Source organism: Tachyglossus aculeatus, chromosome X5 (genome assembly GCF_015852505.1).
Source record: "Tachyglossus aculeatus isolate mTacAcu1 chromosome X5, mTacAcu1.pri, whole genome shotgun sequence".
Taxonomy (NCBI): Eukaryota; Metazoa; Chordata; class Mammalia; order Monotremata; family Tachyglossidae; genus Tachyglossus; species Tachyglossus aculeatus.
The window spans coordinates 5,239,705-5,264,908 of record NC_052097.1 but is presented as its reverse complement, the minus strand read 5'-3'; the positions used below and the strand labels follow the sequence as shown (position 1 = coordinate 5,264,908).

At 44.1% G+C, this 25,204-nt stretch overlaps 1 protein-coding gene across 3 annotated transcripts in view; it reads left to right on the top strand.

Moving 5' to 3' along the window:
* The window catches only part of WDFY3 (WD repeat and FYVE domain containing 3), a 226,385-nt gene that overhangs the window by 48,831 nt on the left and 152,350 nt on the right, over positions 1-25,204 (top strand). For all 3 annotated transcript variants that reach the window (XM_038769261.1, XM_038769260.1, XM_038769259.1), the window contains 5 exons: positions 4,938-5,047; positions 8,662-8,823; positions 16,120-16,312; positions 18,931-19,117; positions 21,481-21,647. In XM_038769261.1, coding sequence (XP_038625189.1) covers positions 4,938-5,047; positions 8,662-8,823; positions 16,120-16,312; positions 18,931-19,117; positions 21,481-21,647 — 819 coding nt within the window. The remainder of the gene's footprint in view (positions 1-4,937; positions 5,048-8,661; positions 8,824-16,119; positions 16,313-18,930; positions 19,118-21,480; positions 21,648-25,204) is intronic.

Sequence of the window (25,204 nt, the reverse complement as noted above, 5' to 3'; positions counted from 1 at the left end):
TATATATGTTTTACGTATTTATTACTCTATTTATTTTACTTGTACATATTTATTCTATTTATTTTGTTAATATGTTTTGTTTTGTTGTCTGACTCCCCTTTCTAGACTGTGAGCCCGCTGTTGGGTAGGGACCGTTGCCAATGTGTTGCCAACTTGTACTTCCTAAGCGCTTAGTACAGTGCTCTGCACACAGTAAGCGCTCAATAAATACGATTAAATGAATGAATGAATGAACCTAGGTCTTCAGAGTCCTGGGTTCTGTGCACTTTCCAATAGGCCATGCTGCTTTTCTCAGTTGCCCTCTGTGGGACCTTGGACAAGTCACTTAATAAATCAATGGTATTTATGGAGCTCTTACTTTGTGCAGAGCAATCTACTAAGCAGTCAGGAGAGTAAAATATAGAAGATTTGGTAGACATGTTCCCAGCCCACAAGGACTCACAGACTAGAGGGGGAGACAGACGTTAAAATAAATTATGGATATGGACATAAGTGCTGTGGGGCTGATGGTGGAGTGAATATCAAGTGCTTAACAGCTACAGTTCCAAGTGCCTAGGCAACAGCAGAAGGGAGAGGAAGTTGGGGAAAAGAGGGTTAAAGATATTTGGGCCTCAGTTTCTTATCTATAAATGTGGATAAGCTACTTGCTCTCCCTCCTTAGATCTTGAATGCTCTGTGGCACAGAACTAGGGTTCCAGGTTCCATCTCATCATCTGGAATTTAGCACAGAACTTGACAACCAGTATACTTTCACTTTCACCTAAATAACAACATTTATTTTGTTAATGTGTTTTGTTTTGTTGTCTGTCTCCCCCTTCTAGACTGTGAGCCCACTGTTGGGTAGGTACCGTCTGTATTATGTTGCCAACTTGTACTTCCCAAGCGCTTAATACAGTGCTCTGCGCACAGTAAACACTCAGTAAATACCATTGAATGAATGAATGAATGAATGAACTTGCCTGCTGTGTGATTTTAGGCAAGTCCAAGTCACTGTTGTTATCTGTCTCGGTTACCTCATCCATAAAATGGGGCTTAAGACTCTGAGTCCCATGTAAGACGTGGACCATATCCAACTTGATCATCTTGTATCTACCCCAGTGCTTAGTGCAATACCTAGCATATAGTGAGTGCTTAACAAATATCATAAAAAAGTAATAAATACCATTATTATTCAGTGATTTCTCATGGAACCCAAATGCTTGGCATTGGACATTTTCTCCATCATAGAGGTGTTGAGTAACCATAGTTTTCAGAGTTTAAAAACCCTCCTCAGTGTGTATTCCTTTCTAGTTCTCCTCCTCCTCATTCTTTACCCACCAATTCCTGTGGTCTACTGGGCTAGATCTTTGCTTCCTACAATTCTTAAGACCCCCGCTTTGTTTTTCTTGACCCATTTCCCAGTAGCTTATCCCCCGCTCTAGACTGTAAGCTCATTATGGGTAGGGAATGTGTCTGTTTACTGTTGTTTTGTACGCTCCCAAATTGTTAGTCCAGTAAGCGCTCAATAAATCCGATCGAATGAATGAAAGAAGGAAAGCTAGGTATGGACATTTTCAGGGAAACTCCAAAAAGATTAATTTTCTTGCAAATACAGTCACTTCTGTGAGCATTGTCTTATCTTCATTCATCAGCGCTCTGTGGAAAGAAACAGTTTAATACAGTTTTCAAGGAGTGATTGTAGTATTTAAGTGCTCACTGTGTGCCAAGCAGTATCTATGAAAATGCCCTAAGTGGATGCATAAATTGATATCGGACTTCCCTTGTGAAAATGATGGTGCTAGTAGTTAGAGTCATTCTGTGGTGTATTTGAAAAGTATGTGTTAGTCATGGTTGTCTTTGCAGTACTGACATTTTTCTCGCGACTAGGAAGCAGCATGGCTTAATGGATAGAGCATGGGCCCGGGAGTCAGAAGGACCTGGGTTCTGATTCTGACTTTACCCCATGTCTGCTGGGTGACCTTGGGCGTGTCACTTCACTTCTCTGGGCCTCAGTTATCCCATCTGGAAAATGGGCATTAAGACTGTGAGCCCTGTTTGGAACAGGGACTGTGTCCAGCCTGATTAACTTGTATCTATCCCAGTTTTTCGAACAGTGCTTGGCACATAATAATAGTAATGATGGTATTTGTTAAGCACTTACTATGTGCCAGGCACTGTTCTAAGTGTTGAGGTAGATACAAGGTAATCAGGTTGTCCCACATAGGGTTCACAGTCTTCATCACCATTTTCCAGATGAGGTAACTGAGGCACAGAGAAGTTAAGTGACTTGCCCAAGGTCATACAGCAGACAAGTGGAGGAGTCAGAATTAGAACCCATGTCCTCGGACTCCCATGCCCTTGTTCTTGCCACTAGGTCTTGCTGCTTCTTATAGTAAGCGCTTTACAAGTATTATTATTATTATATATGTCTTTTTAGTATCCTGAATTGCCCAGGGTCTTCTGATGGTCCCAGTCCAGGCTGATAGACCAGTGGCAATTGTCTCCCCAATGTGGCTACTGCAATTGTGAATCCCGAGGCCCTTAGAGAGTTGTCCCACTTCCCTGATTGTATGTGTCACCTCTCGGCTGCACGTATAGCCATTTTCTTCCATATCCACCATGCGAAGCTGTGTTTGCAATGAGCGTTGCTTTGGTCCGGTTGGTGACCCTGACAGGCCATTTGAATTTGGAGTATGAGTGAGTGGTGATGCGGACAGAATTTACTCAAGAACCCTGATAAAAGTTTAGCCACCACCACAGCCATTCGGGCCTTCAGGTTGGGGTGAAACTTTGTGCCTTTTCAGGGCCCATATGTTGAATTTGCTGATTGTTTTCTTCTACTTTTTTCTAGCTGTGCATTATTGGATGTTGAATTTGTTGATTGAGTTTTCTTCTACTTCATCTAGCTGTGCATCATGGCTAGTGTTCTAGGCGGCAAAACTTGCATTAAATGCCAGGTTGCCATGGCCAGTGAAAGTTGTGAGGTTTTTTGGATTTTTTTTATGGTACTGCTCAGTGTTTTCCAAGTACTAAGCACTGGGGTAGAGACAAGTTAATAAGAATACAGTCCCTGTCCCACGTGAGCCTCGCAGTCTTAATCCTCATTTTACAGATGAGGAAACTGAGGCCCAGAGAAGTCAAGTGATTTGTCTAATGCTGCACAGCAGAAATGTGGCTGAGCCAGGATTAGAAACCAGGTCCTCTGACTCCCAGCCCATGAGCTTTCTAAAAGGCCATGCGGCTTCTTTAGGTTTTGCAGTTGCAGTCTAGAGTGGAAAACCTCTTTGTCCGTCAAGTTATTCTTAGTCTAGAGGGCTGGCAGATTCCGCTGTTTGATCCAAAGTTACCTGGATGCCGTTTTGGAATTAACTCTCAAGAACAAGCATAGGCATAACTGTTTAAGGATTCTGGGCTCTTAATTATGCTCGGAGCATGTTTCATTGGAAGAGTTTCCCAGGGAATCAGAAGCACAAAGGGCACCAGTTTCTAGATTCCTTGTGGCATCCCCAGGCGGTTTTGCCTGGGCAAATTTCAACAGATCACAGCCCTGCTTTACTTAGATCAAGAAAGAGTCAGAGTCTGGGCTTGAGAGTCTATGGTCAAGGGTTTGAATCCTGGTTCTGCTACTTGTCTGCTGTGTGACCTTGGGCAAGCCACTTAACTTCTCTGTGTCTCAGTTACCTCATCTGTAAAATGGGGATGAAGACTGTGAGCCCCATGTGGGACAACCTGATCACCTTGTATCCCCCCAGCACTTAGAACAGTGCTTTGCACATAGTAAGTACTTAACAAATGCCATCATTATTATTATTATTATTTATTGAGCACTTACTGTGTGCAGAGTACTGTACTGAGAGCTTGGGAGAGTACAGTAGAATAATAAACAGACACAATCCCTGCCCACAATGAGCTTACAGTGTAGAAGGGAAAGGTCAGACGGGCTGTTCAGTTTTGATTCACCTTGCTTTGGTGAGTTGGGCCGAAGAGCCAGATTTGCTTCAAAGTTGTTGGAGTTCAGTTGTGTTGATCAGACTGCATGCTTCAGGGAGGACCATTTTGAAGTCCTTGTGTTGTGTTTGGGTGCAGAAACCATGTGTGCTGGAGTGTACTTTGGCTTTAAAGTCACTTATTTATATTGACTGTCTCCCCCCTCTAGATTGTAAGCTCCCTGTGGGCAGGGAATGTGTCTGTTTCTTGTTCTGTTGTACTCTCCCAAGTGGTTAGTAGAGTGCTCTGCACACATTAAGTGCTCAATAAATACTTTTGAATGAATGAACTTATCCCTCAGATAGAACATGGTGAAACAGATTCTTAGTGGCCTGATGAGAAAGATGGATTTATGATGATGGGGTGAAGGGCCCCCAAAAGTAGAGGAAGCTGATCCCGCCCCTCTCTTTGCTTGCAGAGGCTTAGGAGGGGCCAGTCAATCTGGTGCAGCCTTTCACTCAATTTCCCTCTAGACTGTGAGCTCATCCCCAGACTGTAAAGCTCTCTAAGGACAGGGAATATGGTGTCTGTTAATTCTGTTGTACTCTCCCAAGCACTTAGTACTGTCCTCTGCACATAGTAGGCGCTCAAAAATATCATTGGTTGATGGATTGATTTTTTCATTCTGTGGTTTTTCCTCAGAATGCCATAGCCATTAATTCATTCAGTCGTATTTCATTCAATTGTATTTATTGAGCGCTTATTGTATATAAAGAAAGAACTGTACTAAGCGCTTGAGTACAGTGTAACAATAAACAGACAAATTCCCTGCTCACAACGAGCTTACAGTCTAGAGGGAAAGACAGATATTAATAAGTAGTGTAGGCTGGTATCAGAAAAGGAATGTATCTGTTAATTCAGTTTTATTGTACACTCCCAAGTGCTTAGTATCGTCTTCTGCAAGTAGTAAACGCTCAAGAAATACCATTTATTGACGGATTGATTTTTTTCTCTCTGCGATTTTTCCTCAGAGGCTGCGAGCCGTGCCATAGTCCAGTTCCTGGAGATCAATCAGAGTGAGGAGGCCAGCAGAGGTTGGATGCTTCTGACTACAATTAATTTGCTAGCATCGTCCGGGCAGGTAAGTTGTGTGATTTTTAATTATTTTCTTTTATTGCCGGATTTTAAAAATGAAGTTTGGGGGAATGCCCCACAATCTTTCTGTCTACTAGGCTTCAGGAAACAGCATAGCCTAGTGGGTAGAGCACAAGCCTGGGAGTCAGAAGGAGTGTTTAGAACAGTGCTTTGCACATAGTAAGCACTTAATAAATGCCATTATTATTATTATTATTATTATTATTATTATTATTATTTAGTCCTGACTCTACCACTTGTAAATTAAGCGCTTAACAAATGCAAAAAAAATCTTATTTGAAAGGTAGAATCATTTTGGACATGGAAAAATTAATTTTTGTAATGAGCTTTCTGCAACAACTTTACTGTTCCCATTTTTGTAAAATAGGACCATCGGTTGTTTCTGAATTTTTTTTAATGGTATTTGTTAAGCACTTTCTGTGCAGGCATTGTACTAAGCTCTGGGGTGGATACAAGCTAATCAGGTTGTACATAGTCCATGACCCACGTAGGACTCACAGTCTTAATCCCCATTTTTACCGATGAGGTAACTGAGGCACAGAGAAGTTCAGCAACCTGCCCAAGACAAGTGGAGGAGCCAGGATTAGAACCCAGGCCCTAAGGCCCGTGTTCTATCCCCTGGGCCATGCCACATGTTTATTGCTGTGGTGGAAATGTCTGTTCCCCCTCTTAGCTACCAAATATTGAAATTTTAATTTACTCTTCCATATCAACCTGACTAAACTTTTAATTCATTCATTCAATCAATCAGCATGGCTCAGTGGAAAGAGAACGGTCTTGGGAGTCAGAGGTCATGGGTTCAAATTCTGGCTCTGCTGCTTGTCAGCTGTGTGACTTTGGGCAAGTCACTTAATTTCTCTGTGCCTCAGTTACCTCATCTGTAAAATGGGGATTGACTGTGAGCCCCACGTGGGACAACCTGATCACCTTGTATCCTCTCCAGCATTTAGAACAGTGCTTAGTACATAGTAAGCGCTTAACAAATGACATTATTATTATTATTATTCAATTGTATTTATTGAGCGCTTACTGTGCGCAGAGCCCTGCACTTGGGAAGTACAAGTCGGCAACATATAGAGATGGTCCCTACCCAGCAACGGGCTCACAGTCTAGAAGGTACACATTTAGAAAATAGGGTGGGCTTTGAAGTTTGGATATGGTCTGCCAGTGACACCAAGGACACTTGAGCTCTTGATGATAAAGCATGTAATTAATTTTGAAAATATTTATGTTTTTTAATTCATATGCTCTCACAAACCCCACCTCTGCTCCAGTGGCAATGGGGAGTTGCGTTAGCCACCATGAATTCCAAGGATCTGTCCACGCCTTATCTTAAAGCATTCCTCCCCTGCCAACTCCTCTCATTTCTCTTTATGTTTTTGTTTTTATTATGGTATTCGTTAAGTGCTTACTATGTGCAAGGCACTGTACTAAGCGCTGGAGTCAGTGCAACTGACTCAGGTTGGACACAGTCCATGTCCCAAATGGGACTCACAGTCTTAAATCCCCATTTTCCAGATGAGGTAACTGACACACAGAGAAGTGAAGTGACTTGCCCACAGTCACTCAGCAGACAAGTGGCAGAGCTGGGATAAGACCTCAGGTCCTCTGATTCCCAGGCCTGAGCTCAATCAACTAGGCCACGCTGCTTTCTCAGGCATGCAGGCTTTTCACTGTGGACTCGTTTATTCTTTTCATTTTCCTTTGCTCGTTTTTCAGTGACTCTTGGTTGGGTGGGAGGAATGAAGTATTTTTTTTTTTTAATTATACTTTAGGCTTCGTTGAAAAGGAGGTCATTGTTTTCACCCATCTATGAACACATGCGGAGATGGGTGAAATCTCAGTTCCACTGGGCGCGATGCAGTATTTTTTTTTTAATCATATTTTCGGCTCTGCTGTAAAGTAGGCCATTGTTTTCACCCATCTATGAACACGCAGGGATTTGAGTGAAATCTCAGTTCCATTTTTCCCTTGGCCACGATGATGAATATACTGAAGCAGGCAATGGCTTTTAACATTGTTGGCCTACCCAGGAGAGTAGACCTTTGAATGGTTGAGAGTTCTGCCCTGCTACAAGTCTTTTTAAATGCAGATTGGGCCAATATCTACGGAATTAAGGCCCAAGAGCAATCCCAAGTGGGGAAGTCGGGCAACATCACAGTTGGCTAAGCAGAAAGCTGCCCTAGTATCTAAAACACAAATGGAAATGCTATTGAAAGTGGAAAGATTGTCAAGAAAGTGTACATAGAAAAAGTAGAAGTTTGAAGGGGAAGTGTCAGAACAGTTGGGGCAAAAAACCAGTAAATCCAATTTGGACTATGAACCCCATGTGGATTAGGGACTGTGTCCAACAGTGACTAAGTACTCCAGCACTTACAACAGTACTTGACAATCAATAATGGTGTTTACTTAGCGCTTTTTGTGTTCACAGCACTGTATTAAGTGCTTAGGGGACAATGATACAGGAGAGTTGGTAGACAGGTTCTCTCCCCACAGCAAGCTCACATTCTAGATGGGGAGACAGACATTAACATAAATACATAAATTAAGAATATGTGCATAAGTGCTTTGGGGCTGAATGAAGGGTGAAAAAAGGGAGGAAATCCAAGCGACATATAGTAGAGCTTAACCAGTACCATAAAAAAGCATTCTGGGCGGGTGAGAAACCAAACTGGAATAGGAAAAGATGAGGTCAAAAATTAAATGAAGCCAATTAAAATGCATTCAAGTCTGCAGGGCCTTGTGGCTTTTATCCTGCTCTAGTCAAAGAATTGTAGGGGATAACCCTTTCAGACGGAGATGGACAGGTGCCTGAGGGGTGAAATAGAACAAGCAGCAGCCCTACAACTTCAAAAGGGAAAAAGGCAGGCCAAGAAATTAAATTTTATACACAGAAACATACAAGAAAAAAATGATCAGAAAATCAATTTGAAAGGACACCTGGAATTGATAAAGGCAGCAGGTAATATACAGCTGGGCTTCTCTGTGGAGCCAATTTATTAGGATTGACAAGTAGGACTGGCAGATTGATTTTTTTTTTTTTTAAAGAAAGATTTTTTTATTCTCTCCTGAACTGTGTTCCCATTTGCAAACTGGGAAAATAAGGTACAACTGCACAACCATTGTATGCATCTTTTTGTTAATGAAATGGAAGTGATCTGAAAAAGGGGGGAAGGACATGGAGGGCAATTCCTAGCTGCTTGGCCTAGTGGATAGAGCATGGGTATGGGAGCCAGAAGGACCTGGGTTCTAATTCTGGCTCTGCCACTTGTCTGCTGTGTGACCTTGGGTAAGTCACTTCACTTCTCTGTGTCTCAATTCCCCCATCTGGAAAATGGGGGTTAAGACTGAGCCCCATGTGGGACATGGGCTGTGTCCAACCTGATTACATTGTATCTACCTCCGCGCTCTGTATAGTGTGTGGCACAAAGTGCATAATATGCGCTTAACAAATACAACAATTATTATTATTTTTATTAGTCTTCTGGATCCTCTGAGGCAGCTAACCAACCATTTAGTGAGCATCTGCCTCCCGAACTAGGGTCCGAGCATAGTCATTTTCTCCTGTTGCCTGACAACTCTTGTTTGGTTTGTTTCCAGAAAACCGTGGACTGCATGACAACCATGTCCGTGCCTTCCACCCTGGTCAAGTGTCTCTATCTCTTTTTCGACCTCCCACATGTGCCTGAGGCAGCGGGAGGAGCCCAGAATGAGCTGCCTCTAGCAGAGCGTCGAGCGCTGCTCCAGAAAGTCTTTGTGCAGGTAAGGAGGGAGACTGTCTGCCCCCCGTTCCCTTTCGCTTGGCTAAAAGGGCGCCAGGGGCCGATTTGGGGCGTCCACTTGCTGACTGGCTGGGTTGTTGCCCATGTGGCACTGAGTCCACGTCTCCCACTCCTCAAGAACCTCCAATGGCTTCCCAACCACCCCTGCATTAAACAGAAACCCCTTTCCACCGGCTTTCAAGCACTCACTCAGCTCGCCCCATCCTACCTCACTTCACTGATCTCCTACTTCAGCCCAGCCCGCACACTCTGCTCCTCTGTTGCCAGCTTACTCACTGTGCCCTGATCCCGTCTACCTCACTACCGACTTCTTTCCCATGTCCTTCCCCTGGCTTGGAATTCCTACCCACCCAAAATATGCACTCTCCCCACTTTCAAAGCATTATTAAGGTCACATCTCCGAGAGGCCTACCCTGATTAAGCCCTCTTTTCCTCAGCTGCATCGTCTGTACACTTGGATCTGTGACCTTTGGGCATTTGATATTTGCCCCTCACTCAACCCCACAGTGTTTACGTACATATCTTCAAATTATGTATTATAAATTACTTATATTAATTCATATTAACGTCTGTCCTCCCTGCTCTAGATGGAAAGCTGGTTGTGGGCAGGGACAGTGTCTACTAACTCTGCTTTATTGTTTTCTCCCAAGTGCTTAGTACAGAGCTTTGCACACAGTAAGTGCTCAATAAGTACCACTGATTGATGTGACCTCCTAGTCGAGGCTTCCCTTATTAGTCGATGTTGCTCAGTAGCTGGTCTGACCTCACGAAGCAGTGTGGACTAACGGAAGGAGCATGAGCCTGGGAGTCTAGACTGTAGGCTCCTTGTGGGCAGGGAATGTGTATTTTATATTGTTATATTGTAATCTCCCAAGAGCTTAGCACAGTGCTGTGCTGAGCACACAAATGCTCAACAAAGCATTGAGCAGCTTGGCTCAATGGAAAGAGCACAGGCTTGGGAGTCAGAGTCATGGGTTCAAATCCCGGCTCCGCCAATTGTCAGTTGTGTGACCTTGGGCAAGTCACTTCTCTGTGTCTCAGTTAGCTCATCTATAAAATGGGGATGAAGACTGTGAGCCCCATGTGGGGCAACCTGATCACCTTGTATCCTCCCCAGTGCTTAGAACAGTGCTTTGCACATAGTAAGTGCTTAACAAATGCCATCATTATTATTATTACAAATACAATTGACTGACTGTGGGAGTCCTAGAACCCGGGTTCCAATCCCAGCTCCACAACGCTCGGTGACCTAGGTCAAGTCACTTAACTGTTTAGGCCTGCATCTTCATATGTGAAATGGTGATACCATACTTGTCCTCCCTTCCCAATGGAACTGTGAGCCTGATTTGTTCATTCAATCGTATTTATTAAGTTCTTACTATATACAAAGCACCGTCCTAAGCATTTGGAAGAATACAGTATAACAATAAACAGACACACTTCTCTGCCCACAATGAGCTTACAGTCTAGAGGGAGAGTCACTCTGTCCAGCCTATCTAATGTCTACACCAGCGCTTAGAACAGCGCATGACCCTTACTGGGTGCTTAACAAATACCTCAGTTATTAGCATCAGCATTCACAACAGCTTTCCCCATTCATTTCTCTACCCTAATTTAGCCTTTGAACATGGCTCTGACCTAAAAATGACACCGTTATTGCCTTTGTCTCCTGTACAAATGGCTGTTGATCCTTTTACCTCTCAAGCAGTTAATCTGCCCAAGGAGATCAGGAAAACATCCCCATTCGGCTTCATTATACCTTGTAATTTGAGTTGACGTGTTGCTCTTTGGCCTCCTAATAAAAGGAATTTCCCTAGGATTACAATCCTAGATTCAGTTCTAGATTGCACGTTATGAATCCCATTAACACGGACAGCTGTACTTTTAGGGGTTAGCCGGGGTACACTTAAAGCTCCTCGATTATAACGTCAAATCCTTCCGGTGGGGATTGGAAGAGTAAAAATTGCTGGCTGTCCTCTGTTTAAATAATTCCCATTCTGATGTTTCATCACTCAACCGTGGGTTGTTTTTGGTTCATTTGAATTTCATCTCGGTAAAAGCGCGAATTATAACCCGCTGGCATCAGTCACCCTTTCTGAACTGGAGTTAGACATTTAGGAGCATAGGGAAGGGTTTTATGGTTTTCTTTTTTGAACATTTTCTTTTAATAAGAATTCGCCCCCTTTAAGGAGGGGAGGGAGCAGAACAATAAATCATTTGTTAAAAGGTTTGATGTGCAGGGTGTTGTCTTTGGCATTAGGGAAACAGGAGAATGACTTCACCTAGCTGCTCTTCTACTCCATCCCAGCCCGCACACTTCGCTCCTCTAATGCCAACCTTCTCACTGTGCCTCGATATTGTCTGTCTCACCGCCGACCTCTCATCCACATCCTGTCTCTGGCCTGGCACTCCCTCCCTCTTCATATCCAACAGACTATTGGTCTCCCCACCTTCAAAGCCTTATTAATACCATATCTCCCCCAAATGGCCTTCCCTAATTAAGCCCTCATTTCCTGTTTCCCACTCCCTTCTTCATCACCCTTGCACTTGGATTTGCTCCCTTTATTCCCCCCTCCCTCAGCCCCAAAGTACTTATATACAGACCTGTCATTTATTTCTCTTCATGTCCGTCTCCCCATCCAGACTATAAGCTTGTTGTCAGCTGGGAACGTGCCTACTAACTGTATTACATTTCATTCTCCCAAGTGCTTAGTACAGTGCTCTGCACACAGTCAGCGCTCAAGGAATATGATTGCTAGATTGATTAAGCCAGGGTAGTGGCCCTGTCAAATGATGGGCACAATAATTAATTAATGATGTTGTTTGTTAAGCACTTACCATGTGCAAAGCACTGTTCTATGCGCTGGGGAGGTTACAGGGTGATCAGGTTGTCCCATGGGGGGCTCAGAGTCTTAATCCCCATTTTACAGATGAGGTAACTGAGGCACAGAGAAGTTAAGTGACTTGCCCAAAGTCACACAGCTGACAGTTGGCAGAGCTGGGATTTGAACCCATGACCTCTGACTCCAAAGCCCGAACTCTTTCCAGTGAGCCACGCTGCTAGTGGGGAGTCTGAGGGGACAGGGGTGAAGGAGTTCCCAGCAACTAGAAAGAACCAACCAGTAGAGCTTGGGAAGAACCACTGTAGAAGTTCCTAGGCAATTCCTAGTACTTTTATGCTCCCACACCCTGTTCTCTCCCTACCTCCTTCCAACTTGTCATCTGCAATGTTTCTGTTCCCTTTTGTTTTCTGTGGTAATTTTTAAGCACTTATAATATGCCAAGCACCATACTAAGTGCTGGGGTAGATACAAGCTAATCAGACTGGACACAGTCCATATCCCTGATGGGGCTCACAGTGTTAATCCCCATTTTACAGATGAGGTAGCAGAGGCCCAGAGAAGGGAAGTTTTTTGCCCAAGGTCACATAGCAGACAAGTGTTCTGATGACTTGACACCTGTCTACATGTTTTGTTTTGTTGTCTGTCTCCCCCATCTAGACTGTGGGCCCATTGTTGGGTAGGGACCGTCTCTATGTGTTGCCGACTTGTACTTCCCAAGCACTTAGTACAGTGCTCTGCATACAGTAAGTGCTCAGTAAATACGATTGAATGAATGAATGAATGAAAATGGTGGAGCCGGGATTAAAAAACCTTCTGACTCTCAGACCCAGGCCCTATCCACATTCATTCAGTTGTATTTATTGAGCACTTACTGTATTTATTGAGCGCTTACTGTGTGCAGAGCACTGTACTAAATGCTTGAGAGAGTACAATACAATAATAAACAGACACATTCCCTGCCTACAAGGAGCTTACAGTCTAGAGGGGGAGACAGACATTAATATAAATGAATACATAAATAAATTACAGATATAATAAACTACGTTCCTTCCCTCACACCCCACTTCTCTTTCCTCCATTCCTCACCTCTCCAGGAGAAATCTGAGGTGATCCAGGTGTTAACATATCGTAGGAATCTGGATAGGGGAGACTCTTTGCTCATGCTAAGAGTAGCAGCATGGCCTAGTGGATAGAGCACAGGCCTACGAGTCAGAAGGACATGGGTTCTAATCCCAGCTCCTCCACTTGTCTGCTGTGTGACCTTGGGCAAGTTCCTTCAATTCTCTGTGCCTCCGTGACCTCATGTGGAGAGTGGAGATTGAGAAAGTGAGCCCCACGTGGGACAGGGACTGTCTCCAACCCGGTTTGCTTGCATCTACCCCAGCGCATAGTACAGTGCCTGGCACATATTAAACGCTTAACAAATACCATAATTATTATTATTGTTATGACATAGTAGAGTTTTGGAGATGTACAGAGGAGGAACAGAGGTCAAAATTAGTGTTGGCAACCTCAAAATAGTGCTCACAGACCGACCCTCTTTATACAGTCATTTCTTCTGTAACACAATTTCGGTAGAACAGAGTGGGGAAAAAAAAAATCAGGAACATTCTCACAACCCCTGTCCATTCCATAAATTGGAGCAAGTAGATTTGGTGTAGGAAGAAATGGTTGGATGCGTGGCACAGGTCCAACCTTGATGCTGCTCCACTTGGCAGTCTTACTGCATGTTGGACAGTGCTTTGTGATACTGAATTTACCTCAGACAAATGAGTGATGGGTTCTGGGGCCATAAGGTACTCTGTCAGCTGTTTAACTGTCAACCACTTAGGGATGAGTGTAGCAAATGTCAGTTGTATCTTCGAATCATCTCCCTCCCTCCTCATTAATTCCCAGTGAATCGATAGTTACTGTAATGTGAGTTTCCAATAATGTGAGGATCTTCAAAAACATTGTGGGTGGGATATGTGTCTGCCAACTCTTTTATACTATAGTCTTCTGAGTGTTTAGTACAGTGCTCTGCACACAGTAAGCAGGCAGTAAGTAGACTAAGCACTCCAAGCAGGGTGGCCTGTTGGAAAGAGAGGGGGCCTTGGAGTCAGAGGATCCGTATTCTAGTCCTGGCTCCACCACCTGTCTGTTGTGTGACCTTGGGCAAGTCACTTCATTTCTCTGGGCCCTAGTTATCCCACTGTAAAATGGGGGCGAAGAAGATGAGTCCCATGTGGGACATGGACAGTGTCTGACCCGATTAGCTTGTCTCTACCCTTGCACTTAATACAGTGCTTGGCACAAATAGTAAATGCTTGACAAGTGCCATTAATAAAAAATAGACTTGTCTGATAAGTACCGCATCACAGCAGCGAATTAATGGTACTGGTTGAGCACGTACTGTGTGCAGAGCACTGTACTAAGTGCTTGGGAGAGTACAATATAACACATTTGGCAGCTATGTTCCCTGCCCATAATGAACTTACAGTCCAGAGGAAGACTTTGAGAGCATACCATATGCACGCCTCACCCAGAAATTATTATTCTTATTATTAAGTATTAAGAACCAAGTGTGGAGGTAAATACAAGATAATAAGGTCACAATCCCTGTCCCATAGGTCGATCAATTATTGAATCTCCATTTTACAGAGAAGGAAACCGAGGTACAGAGAAGTTAAATAACTTACCCAAGACTACACAGCAGCCAGATCGCAAAGCTGGATTTTAGGACCAGATCTTCTGATTCCCAGGCCCAGTTTCCTTCTGTTAGGTCATACTGCTTTGTTGTTTTTTTAAAAATGATGTTTCTTAAGCATTTACTATGTACCAGGCACTGAACTAATCGCCGGGGTAGATAGAAGCTAATCGTACGAGAGTCACAGTCTTACGTCACATTTTGCAGATGAGGTAACTGAGGCACAAAGAAGTGAAGTGACTTGCCCAAGGTCACAGAACAGACAAGTGATGGAACCAGTCCATGCTCTTTCCATTAGATCACGCTACTTCCTTCTAAGGAACTTGAGTGCCCCACAAATAGCATCTTATTTAGAGCCATGGATTTCTCACAAATAACATCCGTGGAGAAGGGGTGGGTAGGGTTCATGGTACTCCATTTCATCGATGCTGACACAAAGGCACAGATAGTAGAAGGAAGTAACTGATTCTTTCAGAATCGAGGCTAGGAATGATGAGCTGGCAAACTCATTCCACGAAGCAAGTGTTCTGTTTCTTACCTTGTATGTGAGGAAGGAAGCTAAAAGCTTAGGGAAGGGGGGCTTAGCCCTATGTTCAGATCGTGTGATTTTGCCCGTATCTTAGCTGTCACATGCAGTGTGGGGGAACTAAACACATACTTAACTTAAATTGATTTGGGGAGCTGCCAATCCCACAGAATGGCAAACTGTGACGATTCCAGAACCCCCACCCTCATTTTCCAGAAAAGGGGTCTGTCCAGGCTTCTGCCAAACCCTGTTGGCAAGAGAAAGCTGCCCTCTGTCCCCTCTCCTCTTCCCCCACCCCCGTGCCCCTGATTCCTTGATCTTCCCCCTGATCAAAGAGTAAATGACCTTCTTCTCCTTCTGACACACTGAATCTCAGAGGACATGGCTTAACAGATCAGACCGCCTCGGACAGAGAAGAATCTGAGTAATGCTCAATATCGTGTCCGCTCGTCAGCCATATTCAGTGGATCAATTATTCGGTGGCATTTTTTGAGTGCTTACTCTGTGCAGAGGACTGTACTAAGCACTTGGGAGAATGCAATACAATAGAATGATAGTTGTGATCCCTACCCACGAGGAGTTTATGGTCTAACAGGGGAAGACTGACAGGAAACTAATGTATGACTAGGGGAAATAGTGGAGTATAAGGATTTGGAAATAAGTGCGGTGGGGATGGGGTGAGTATCAGAGTTCTTAAGGGGCATGCAACCAATTGCCTAGGCATGGGGAGGGAGGACTGGAGGCCATTTGTATTTCAAAATCCATCTCTGGTTTTCTCATGTGACTCGGTTGCCTAAAGATTGTGTACTCCCGGCTGTTTGTCACCGTAATACGGCAACAGTCCATCTGAATTGCATGGGCCCCCATTCGCTATGTCCGTTTGTCCAAGCCATAACCCTCGCGGTTCTACTTTTAGTGTTTGGATACCTCCTCTAATTTGTTGGGAGAAGCAGCGGGGCCTAGGAGTCAGAGGTGACGGTTTCTAATCCTTGCTTCACCAATTATCAGCTGTGTGACCCTGGCCAAGTCACCTCACTTCTCTGGGCCTCAGTTCCCTCTTCTGTAAAATGGGGATGAAGACTGTGATCCCCATGTGGGTCAAGGACTGTGTCAAACATGAATTGCTTGTATCCTCCCCCCACCTAGTCTGGCACATAAGAAGTGCTTCATAAATACCACAATTATGGTTTGAATAATGTCCGCTGTGCTTTCTCCTTGTAGATCTTAGTGAAGCTGTGCAGTTTCGTGTCCCCGGCGGAAGAGCTGGCCCAGAAAGATGACCTTCAGCTCCTGTTCAGTGCGATAACGTCCTGGTGCCCACCCTATAATCTGCCCTGGAGGAAGAGTGCTGGCGAGGTCCTCATGACCATATCCCGCCACGGTCTCAGTGTCAACGTAGTGAAGTACATTCACGGTGAGGAGCTTTTTTCCCACACGCTCATTTCCCCTCACTTCTGGTTTTCTTGCCAGTCCTGCAATGATTGTGGTGTGTTTTCTGCACTTACTGGGTGGCGAGCTCTGTTCTAAGCACTAGATACAAGAGAAGCAACATGGCCAAGTGGATAGGGCAAGGGTGTGGGAATCAGAAGGACCTGGGTTCTAATCCTGGTCCCACTACTTGTCTGCTGGGTGACCTTAGGCAAGTCACTTCTTCTCTGTGCCTGTTACCTCATCTGGAAAATGGGGATTAAGACTGTGAGCCCCATGTGAGACATGGACTGTGTCCAACCTAATTACCTTATATCTGCCCAGTGCTTAGTACAGTGCCTAGCACATGGTAATCACTTAACAGGTACCACTGTTATTATTATTATCAGGTCCCACATGAGGCTTCCAGGTGAAGTGGGAGGGAGAACACGTTTTGAATCCCCATGAGGGAACTGAGACACAGAGAAGTTAAGCGACTTGCACAAGGTCCCACAGCCGTAGGTGGTGGAGCAGGGCTTAGAACCCACTTCCTCCAACTCCCTGACCCATGCTCCTTCCAGTAGGCCTCACTGCTTCTCAATTATTTCTGTTGCCTTCTCCAAACAATTCCCGTTTTGCATATGTAAAAGGAATGTACTGTGAAAAGTGGTCAAGGTCCAAAAGAAACTCATTGATAGGGATTCACAAAGCACTTTTGATGTTCAAGGCTCTGTATTCAGTGCTGGGAAAGAAATATATGGATGAGAGGTAGACAAGGCCCTTGGCCCCCATGGGACTCCCTGTCTAAGAATTGGGCAGGTGACAATCAAATTGGGAAAAGCTAACAAAAAGACAAGGACGACAGTAAAATTCCACAGAAGCTAATCTAGAGAAATTAGAGATGGTTTGTTGGCTGGAGTGTAAACAATAAACTGTATTTGTTTAAAATAGCAGGGATCCAGTGTATCTTGTCTTCTTTCCTCTCCAAAGACATTATGCTGGCATTTCTAGGGGAGAACAGCCACATCATATCCTTGTGGTTATCTCTCTTATAGCTTGTTGTGAGCAGGGAATGTGTCTACCAATTCTGTTATTTTGTTCCTTCCCACGCACTTTGCACGCTTTAAGCACTCAATAAAAGCCATTGATAATGTAGCATAACTAGTCTTTCCTCTATATAATCATCCAGATTATTACTAATGTTTATTAAGCCTTTGCCAGGTGCAAGGCACTGTGTTTCATGCAGGGAAGTATGGAAGAAAATCCTATCAATACCTGCATTCTGGCCCTCTGGCTACTATTCTGGTGGGAGAAGACAGGTCGTAAACCGAAGAACATAATACAGACACAGTGAAAACAAGCGGAAGTGAAATAATGAGTTCATTTTCAGTAAAAATGATATCAACAAAATGACTTGAGGAGCCGGTCTTCAAAGGTGTCCTCACTGCAGGCTCACAGGGCTTGAAAATGCAGTGCCTCAACTGGCCTAATATTCCAAAAGCTAGGACCATTTAAGAAGCTTGGTATTTGGGGCTGCCTTTCTCTGACCACCAATTGTTCAGTCGGTGGTGTTTATTGAGTGCGTACTGTAGGCAGAGCATTGTACTAAAGCGCATCACATCAATGTCTCAAATGCCCAACTGAGACGGGCCTTGTTGGCTTTCGTCATTATACCATAGTTCATGACGATGTTGATGATTAGTATGTATTAAGTGCCATAGTAAGCTGAGTCCTGTGTTAAGCCCTCGGGAAGTGATATAAGAAAATCAGTTTGGACGTAGTCCCTATCCCTCAAGGGGCTCAGAATCTAAGCGGGAGAGAGAATAAACATTCATCCCTACTTTACAGATGAGGATGCTGAGACCCAGAGAATTTAAGTGACTTATCTAAGATCACACAGCATACCAGTGGCAGAGCTGATATTAGATCCCCGGTCTCCTGACTTCCAGGCCTGGGCCATTTCCACGAGACTTCACTGCCTCCCGGCTTTGTGGAAACTGGAGAAAAAAATCAACCTCGATCCAAATCCTGGTTGTCATACCTCAGGTCTCTGTTATGAGGAGTTCGGTCAGGGTAGTAGACAATGGACTCTTGTCTCTGAAGCTGCATACAACTTCAAACTCAGGGGAAAAGAACAGTCCACCTGGGCATTAGATGCTAAATAATCACGTTTTATTTTCTTTAGAGCTGCTTGCAAATACGTGTCCTTAATTTCCTTTCAATGTTTGTCAATATCCTCCCTAATTCATTTATCCAATAGGGGGTTAATATTGTTCTTAGCATATAGTAAAGGCCTGTTGAACATCCACATTTTTGAGGCTTCATATTTTCAGCATATAAATTTTAAAGACAAGAAGCTAAATTCATTACCGTATCAGCCCTTCCTAAAATGGAAACAACCACTAATACATATTCTTTAATGTTATATTTCTAGCTACCTAGATTTTGTCTCCGGATAGAGAATCTTTTTGTAGGGCTTGGAATCTTCCCTCAATGTAGTCATATCCCTAAATGCATTAGAATTGTAAAAACAAAACAAAACAAAAAACTGGGTTGTAATTGCTATAATAGCCATAACATGTAAAAACGGTAAACATACTTAGTCTCATTCTTGTGTCTTTACAGAAAAAGAATGCTTGTCGACATGCGTTCAGAATATGCAACAGTCGGATGACCTGTCACCTCTAGAAATTGTTGAGATGTTTGCTGGGCTTTCTTGCTTTCTCAAAGATTCCAGCGATGTGTCTCAAACGTTGCTAGATGACTTTCGGATATGGCAAGGATATAACTTCCTCTGTGATCTTTTGCTCAGGTATGATTGTAGGTTAAGAAAATAACCTTTGAAGGATTGCACGTGCTCATTCATAGTGTTATTTCAAGTGACGACACCACAGAAACCTTGAGATTGATTGTCTAAACCTTTAGAATTTTGCCTTTGTGGTTACTGTAGAATTCACTTTCTCTGATTTGCCTGAAAAATACTCCCACTCTCCCATCTGGCAAGTGTATTCTTTTTGGGGACTTTTGCTATCCTTCAAGGCCATCAGTATGCCCTAGATTAATAATTATAATAATAACTGTCGTATTTATTAAATGCTTACTGTGTGACAGGCACTGTAGTAAGGGCTGATGGATACGAGCACATCAGATTGGACAGAGTCCCTGTCCCACATGAGGCTTATAATCTTCACCCCATTTTACAGATCAGGAAACTGAGGCCCAGAGAGGTGAAGCGACTTGCCCAAGGTCACACAGAAGACAAGTGGTGGAGCTGGCATTAGAACTCGGGTCCTTCTGGCTCCCAGGCGCACGTTCTATCCACTAAGACTGTCGCCCCTACTCTACCCTACTCTCTACTGTCTAGGAGAAGCAGCATGGCTCAGTGGAAAGAGCACATGCTTTGGAGCCAGAGGTCATGGGTTCAAATTCAGACTCCGCCAACTGTCAGCTGTGTTACTTTGGGCAAGTCACTTCACTTCTCTGTGCCTCAGTTATTTCATCTGTAAAAATGGGGATTAAGACTGTGAGCCCCCCGTGGGACAACCTGATCACCTTGTAACCTCCCTAGCACTTTGAACAGTGCTTTGCACATAGTAAGCACTTAATAAATGCCATCATTATCATTATATTATTATTACTATTATTATTACCCCTGTTTGGACCAGCCTTGGTCGACCTGGCTGCTTTCTTCATGGACAGAATCCTGACCACTAAATGCGAAATAGCTTATGTGACTCCAGAAATTCACGAGCAACCTATTTTCCCCCATTTCGTCATTTGGACACTCATTAACACTATACTGTGATTGAGATTTTTGCAGGAAGAATTAGAGTTGTTGCAAGACCTCTTTCTGGTCCGTTCAGGAAAAATGTATTTGCCCACCTGCATTTTTTACCAGCTGCCTCTTGGCAAGTGTCTGTTTACCAGGCAACTTTGAGAGCTGTCAGGCCGCAAGTCCAGAGAATTAGCATGGCCTAATGGATAGAGCATGGGCCTGGGAGTCGGAAGGATCTGAGTTCTAATTCTGGCTCCAGGTTTGTCTGCTGTGTAACTTTGGGCAAATCACTTCTCTTCCTTAGTTACCTCATCTGGAAAATGGAGTGAAGACTATGTACCCCATGAGAGACATGGGACTGTGTCCAACCTGACTAGCTTGTATCTACCCCAGTGCTTAGCACAGTGCCTGGACCAGAGTAAGCGCTTTTCAAATGTCATAAAAAAAGTACTTTACGCCTAGAATTTGCTGCCGTTCCACATTGGGCTCACAATCTACATAGGAGGGAGGACAGGTATTCAACTCCCATTTTGCAGATGAGGGAACAGAAGCACAGAAAAGAGAAGTGACGTAACCCAGGTCATAAAGCAGTGTGTCAATGTTCCATTAGGTACCTAGAAACATTTTAATGGTATTTATGAATAATAATAATTATGGCATTTGTTAAGCACTTACTGTGTGCCAGGCACTGTACTAAGCGCTGGAGTAAATACAAGTTTATCAGGTTGGACACAGTCTCCGTTCCACATGGAGCTCACAGTCTAAGGAGGAGGGAGGAGGTTGACTCCCCATTTCACAGTGGAGGAAACTGAGGCACAGAGAAGATACGGGATTCATCCAAGGTTCCACAGCAAGTAATTGGCAGAGCTGGAATTAGAATCCACCTCCCCTGACTCCCAGGCCCATGAATAGAAGTAAAGAGACATGGTCCCTCCCCTGGGAAACCTTACAATATAAAGAGGACGGCAAGCAGAAAGAAATCACCAACCATGAAATACCTGAATAACAGTATAGACGAAATGATGGAAGAAAAGGAGGCAGTTAAAATGAGCACTACATTCAGAAATGCTTCCAGATAAAAAGGAGATTTTGGCTGCCTTTATTCTAACGTGTTTGGGAACCACCACTCAGCATTTATATACATATCTGTAATGTATTTATATTAATGTGTGTCTCTCCCCCTAGACTGCAAGTTTGTTTTGGGCAGGGAATGTGTCTATTTATTGTTATATTGTATTCTCCCAAGCACTTAGTACAGTGCTCTGCACACAGTAAGCGCTCAATAAATATGACTGAGTGAATGAATGAAGAGGTTAACCATTTTCATTTTCTCATTTAAAAGTGTTTGCTTTCCTTTGAAAAGAAAGAGAAAAAACTTAGCCAGCCCTGCTGTCTTCTAGATTAGAACAGGCCAAGGAGGCAGAATCTAAGGATGCGGTGAAAGATCTGGTCAACCTGATAATGTCGCTCACGACGTACGGTGTCAGTGAACTGAAACCCACCGGTGTGGCCACTGGAGCTCCCTTCTTGTTGCCTGGATTTGTTGTGCCACAGCCTACGGGCAAAGGTGAGTTGACCCTCCACCCTCTGGGGCCCTCAGGAGGAACGGGATAGTCGTCATCATCATCATGATTGTGGTATTTAAGTGCTTATTATGTGCCAGGTACTGTACTAAGCGCTGGGGTAGATATAAGGTAATCGGGGCAGTCACCTTCCTGGCCTCCCATGGGGCTCACAGGTATGGAATCCCCAATTTACGGATGAGGAAAGCGAGGCGTAGGGAAGACAAGTGATTTGCCCAAGGTCACCCAGCAGGCAAGTGATTAACCTGATTAACTTATATGTACCCCAGCTCTTAGAACAGTGCTTAACAAATACCATAATTATTCTTATTTATTTTACCAAGTGGCCGAGTTGGGATTAGAAGCCAGCGTCTCAGACTCCTAGGCCTTTTCTCTTTCCACTAGGCCACACTGCTTCTCAATTATGAATGTGATCAATCAGTCAATTGAATTTATTGAGTCCTTACTGTATGCAGAGCACTATACCTAAGCCTTTGGGAGAGTACAATATGACAGTCGGTAGACCCATTCTCTGAATGCGGCAAGCTTACAGTTTAGATGGGCTTGAGCAGTTTTTTCTTGGTTTGACTCATATTTCCACGCAACATCTACCTGAAATGTGTTCGCCCTCTCATGCTTAAACGCTTTGTGGTTTGCCATTTTTCAAAGCACTCTATAAGGCAAATGCTCTTTTGTCCAGAAAACCCAAATGATCTGAATAAGGCAAAAAAATTATAAAAAACCAAAGTTTTAAGCTTTCTTGGTTGCTGGGAAAAATAAACGAAAGGTAACAGGTTTACATTTGAGAGTTATCCTTGACACAAAGAGTTACCCATTGTTTAAGCACACTTTAAATTCAGCTCTTATCCTTGTGGTATACACCAGTATAGGAGGCAGGTGGTCCTAGCTGTCTTGCATAATTAAATACATGGAACCACAGAATGGCTGATTTTCTCCTGATCTGTCACTGAATCAGTGCCCCAGCCAAGAGAATGACCAGCATAGTATCTTGTTCTGCCAACACATAGAGGAGTAGCTGTAGCCTGGGAATGTCTGTTTATAGTTATATTGCACTCTCCCAAGCTCTTAGTACAGTGCCCTGCACACAATAAGCACTCAATAAATATGACTGACTGACTAGTTAAGCAGAATAGTAAAGAATTTGCAGTGGAAGAAAGCGCAGCATGGCAATAGTGGATAGAGCACGGACCTGAGAGTCAGAAGGACCTGGGTTTTAATTCCAGCTTTGCTACTTGTCTGCTATGTGATCTTGGGCAAATCACTTACTTCACTTCTCTGGGCCTCAGTTCTCTCAGCTGTAAAATGGGATTAAGACTAAATCCCACATGGGACAGGGACCTTGTTCAGTCCAATTTGCTTGTATCTACCCCAGTGCTTAGTACAGTGCCTGGCAAAGAGTAAGCACTTAACAAATACCACAATTTATTATTATGATTACTAATAAAAGGATTTCTACAAACTAATTCAACTTTTGTCTCAGTAAGAGAAAACGTCTCCCTCCAAACTGTGAGTATTGTGGGCATGGACTGTATCCAACTGAACCAACTCTACCAACTCTATTTTATTGTACTTTCCTGAGGGCTTAGTACAGTGCTTTATACCCAATAAACAACTATTGATTGATCTCCAATCAGTCAGTGGTATTTATTGAGCGCTTACTGTATGCGCAGCACTATACCAAGCACTTTGGAGAGAACAATGCAACAGACACGTTCCCTGCCCATAATGTACTTACAGTCTAGAGTGGGGGAAGAATCTCATATCACCATCTGAATGTTTACTGTTCATTGCTTATCTTGGATTTTGGATTTCATGTACCTAAAATTTAGTTAAAAGCCTCAAGCATCAACTTGGTGTTCACTCAGTCCTTTTCGGGTAGAAGAAAGAGGTAGAGGGTTGATGATTTTGCCGCATCTCTGCCTGAGGGGGAGTGGAAGTTCAAAATGGCCAATTCAGTAGCAGTAGGATAGAAAATCAGATGTGCTAGTTATAAATTTCCAGGGCTCAGCACGATGAGATGAATCCCCCCCTTTCGGGGGGGTGAGAAGGTCAACAGATGGTGCAGAAATGTTTCGACTGTGTCTCTAGGCAACCAGGGCAGAACGGGGTGGGGATTAAAAGGCGATTTCCCCAGTGAACAGGGCAAAGCAGAGACCCCGCCATTTGGAGATTCCCATGTCGCAGCCACTCAAGACCACATCAGCCTGCCCATCTTAGGGTCCCTTGGCTAATGGAAATAGACAAATGACCGCAGTTGCATTAAGGGCAGTATTTTTTTCCGGCTCCGGGCAGAGCCTCATCTCCATAAGTGATTGGACAGCTGGTCTTGCTAGGATGAGACTCAGCGTTTCAGAGCTAGGATCGAACCATTGTCACAGAGTGCCGGAGATTGGTGCTTTGTCCCTCACCGTCGCTAGTGGTTTAAAGCAGTCAATAACCTTGTGACCTCCTACCTCACCTCACTACTCCCCTACTCCAACCCAGCGCACACCCTTCGCTCCTCATGACAACCTTCTCACTGTACCTCGAACTCGCTTATCTTGCCTCTTGCCCACGACCTGCCGCAGACCCTCCCTCCTCATATCCGACAGACGATCACTCTCCCCCTGCTTCAAAGCCATATCGAAGGCACATTTCCTCCAAGAGGCCTTCCCTGACTAATCCCCCCTTTCCTCTTCTCCCCCTCCTTTCTGCATAATCCTGTCTTCCTCCCTTTATTCATCCACACTCCCAGCCCCACAGCACTTATGTACATATCTGCAATTTATTTCTATTAATATCGGTTTCCCCCACTAGACTAAGGTTGTTGTGGGCAGGGAGTATGTCTGATATATTGTTCTGTTGTACTCTCCCAAGCTCTTAGTACAGTGCTGTGCACACCATAAACGCTCAGTAAATAGGATTGACAGACTGGTATTTATTAATGATGGTATTTGTTAAGCACTTACTATGTGCCAAGCACTGTTCTAAGCGCCGGGGGGATACAAGGTGATCAGGTTGTCCCAAGTGGGGCTCACAGTCTTAATCCCCATTTTACAGATGAGGTAACTGAGGCACAGAGAAGTAAAGTTACTTGCCCAAAGTCACACAACTGACAGTTGGCAGAGCCAGGATTTGAACCCATGACCCCTGACTCCAAAGCGTGTGCTCTTTCCACTGAGCCACACTGATTCCCTATTGAGTACTTACTAGGTGAAGAGCAGTGTCTTAAGTACTTGGGAGAGTGCAATCTGACATAACTGGTCAACCCGTTCCCTGCCACAACGAGCTTTCTGACAACTAGGATGGCCACTGAGGGTGCCAAGGGGAAGTACAGTGCTCTGCACACAGTAGGCGCTCAATAAATACCATTGAATGAGTGAATGAAAGTCCAGCGCTGAAGTAGACGTGATGCTGCGGGCTTTGTGCCAGTGCACCAGTGGGGTGGGGCAGCATTTTATGGCATAGTGGATAAAGCCCAGGCCTGGGAGTCAGAAGGTCATGGGTTCTAATCCCACCTCCCCAACTTGTCTGCTGTGTGACCTAGGGCAAGTCACTTCAT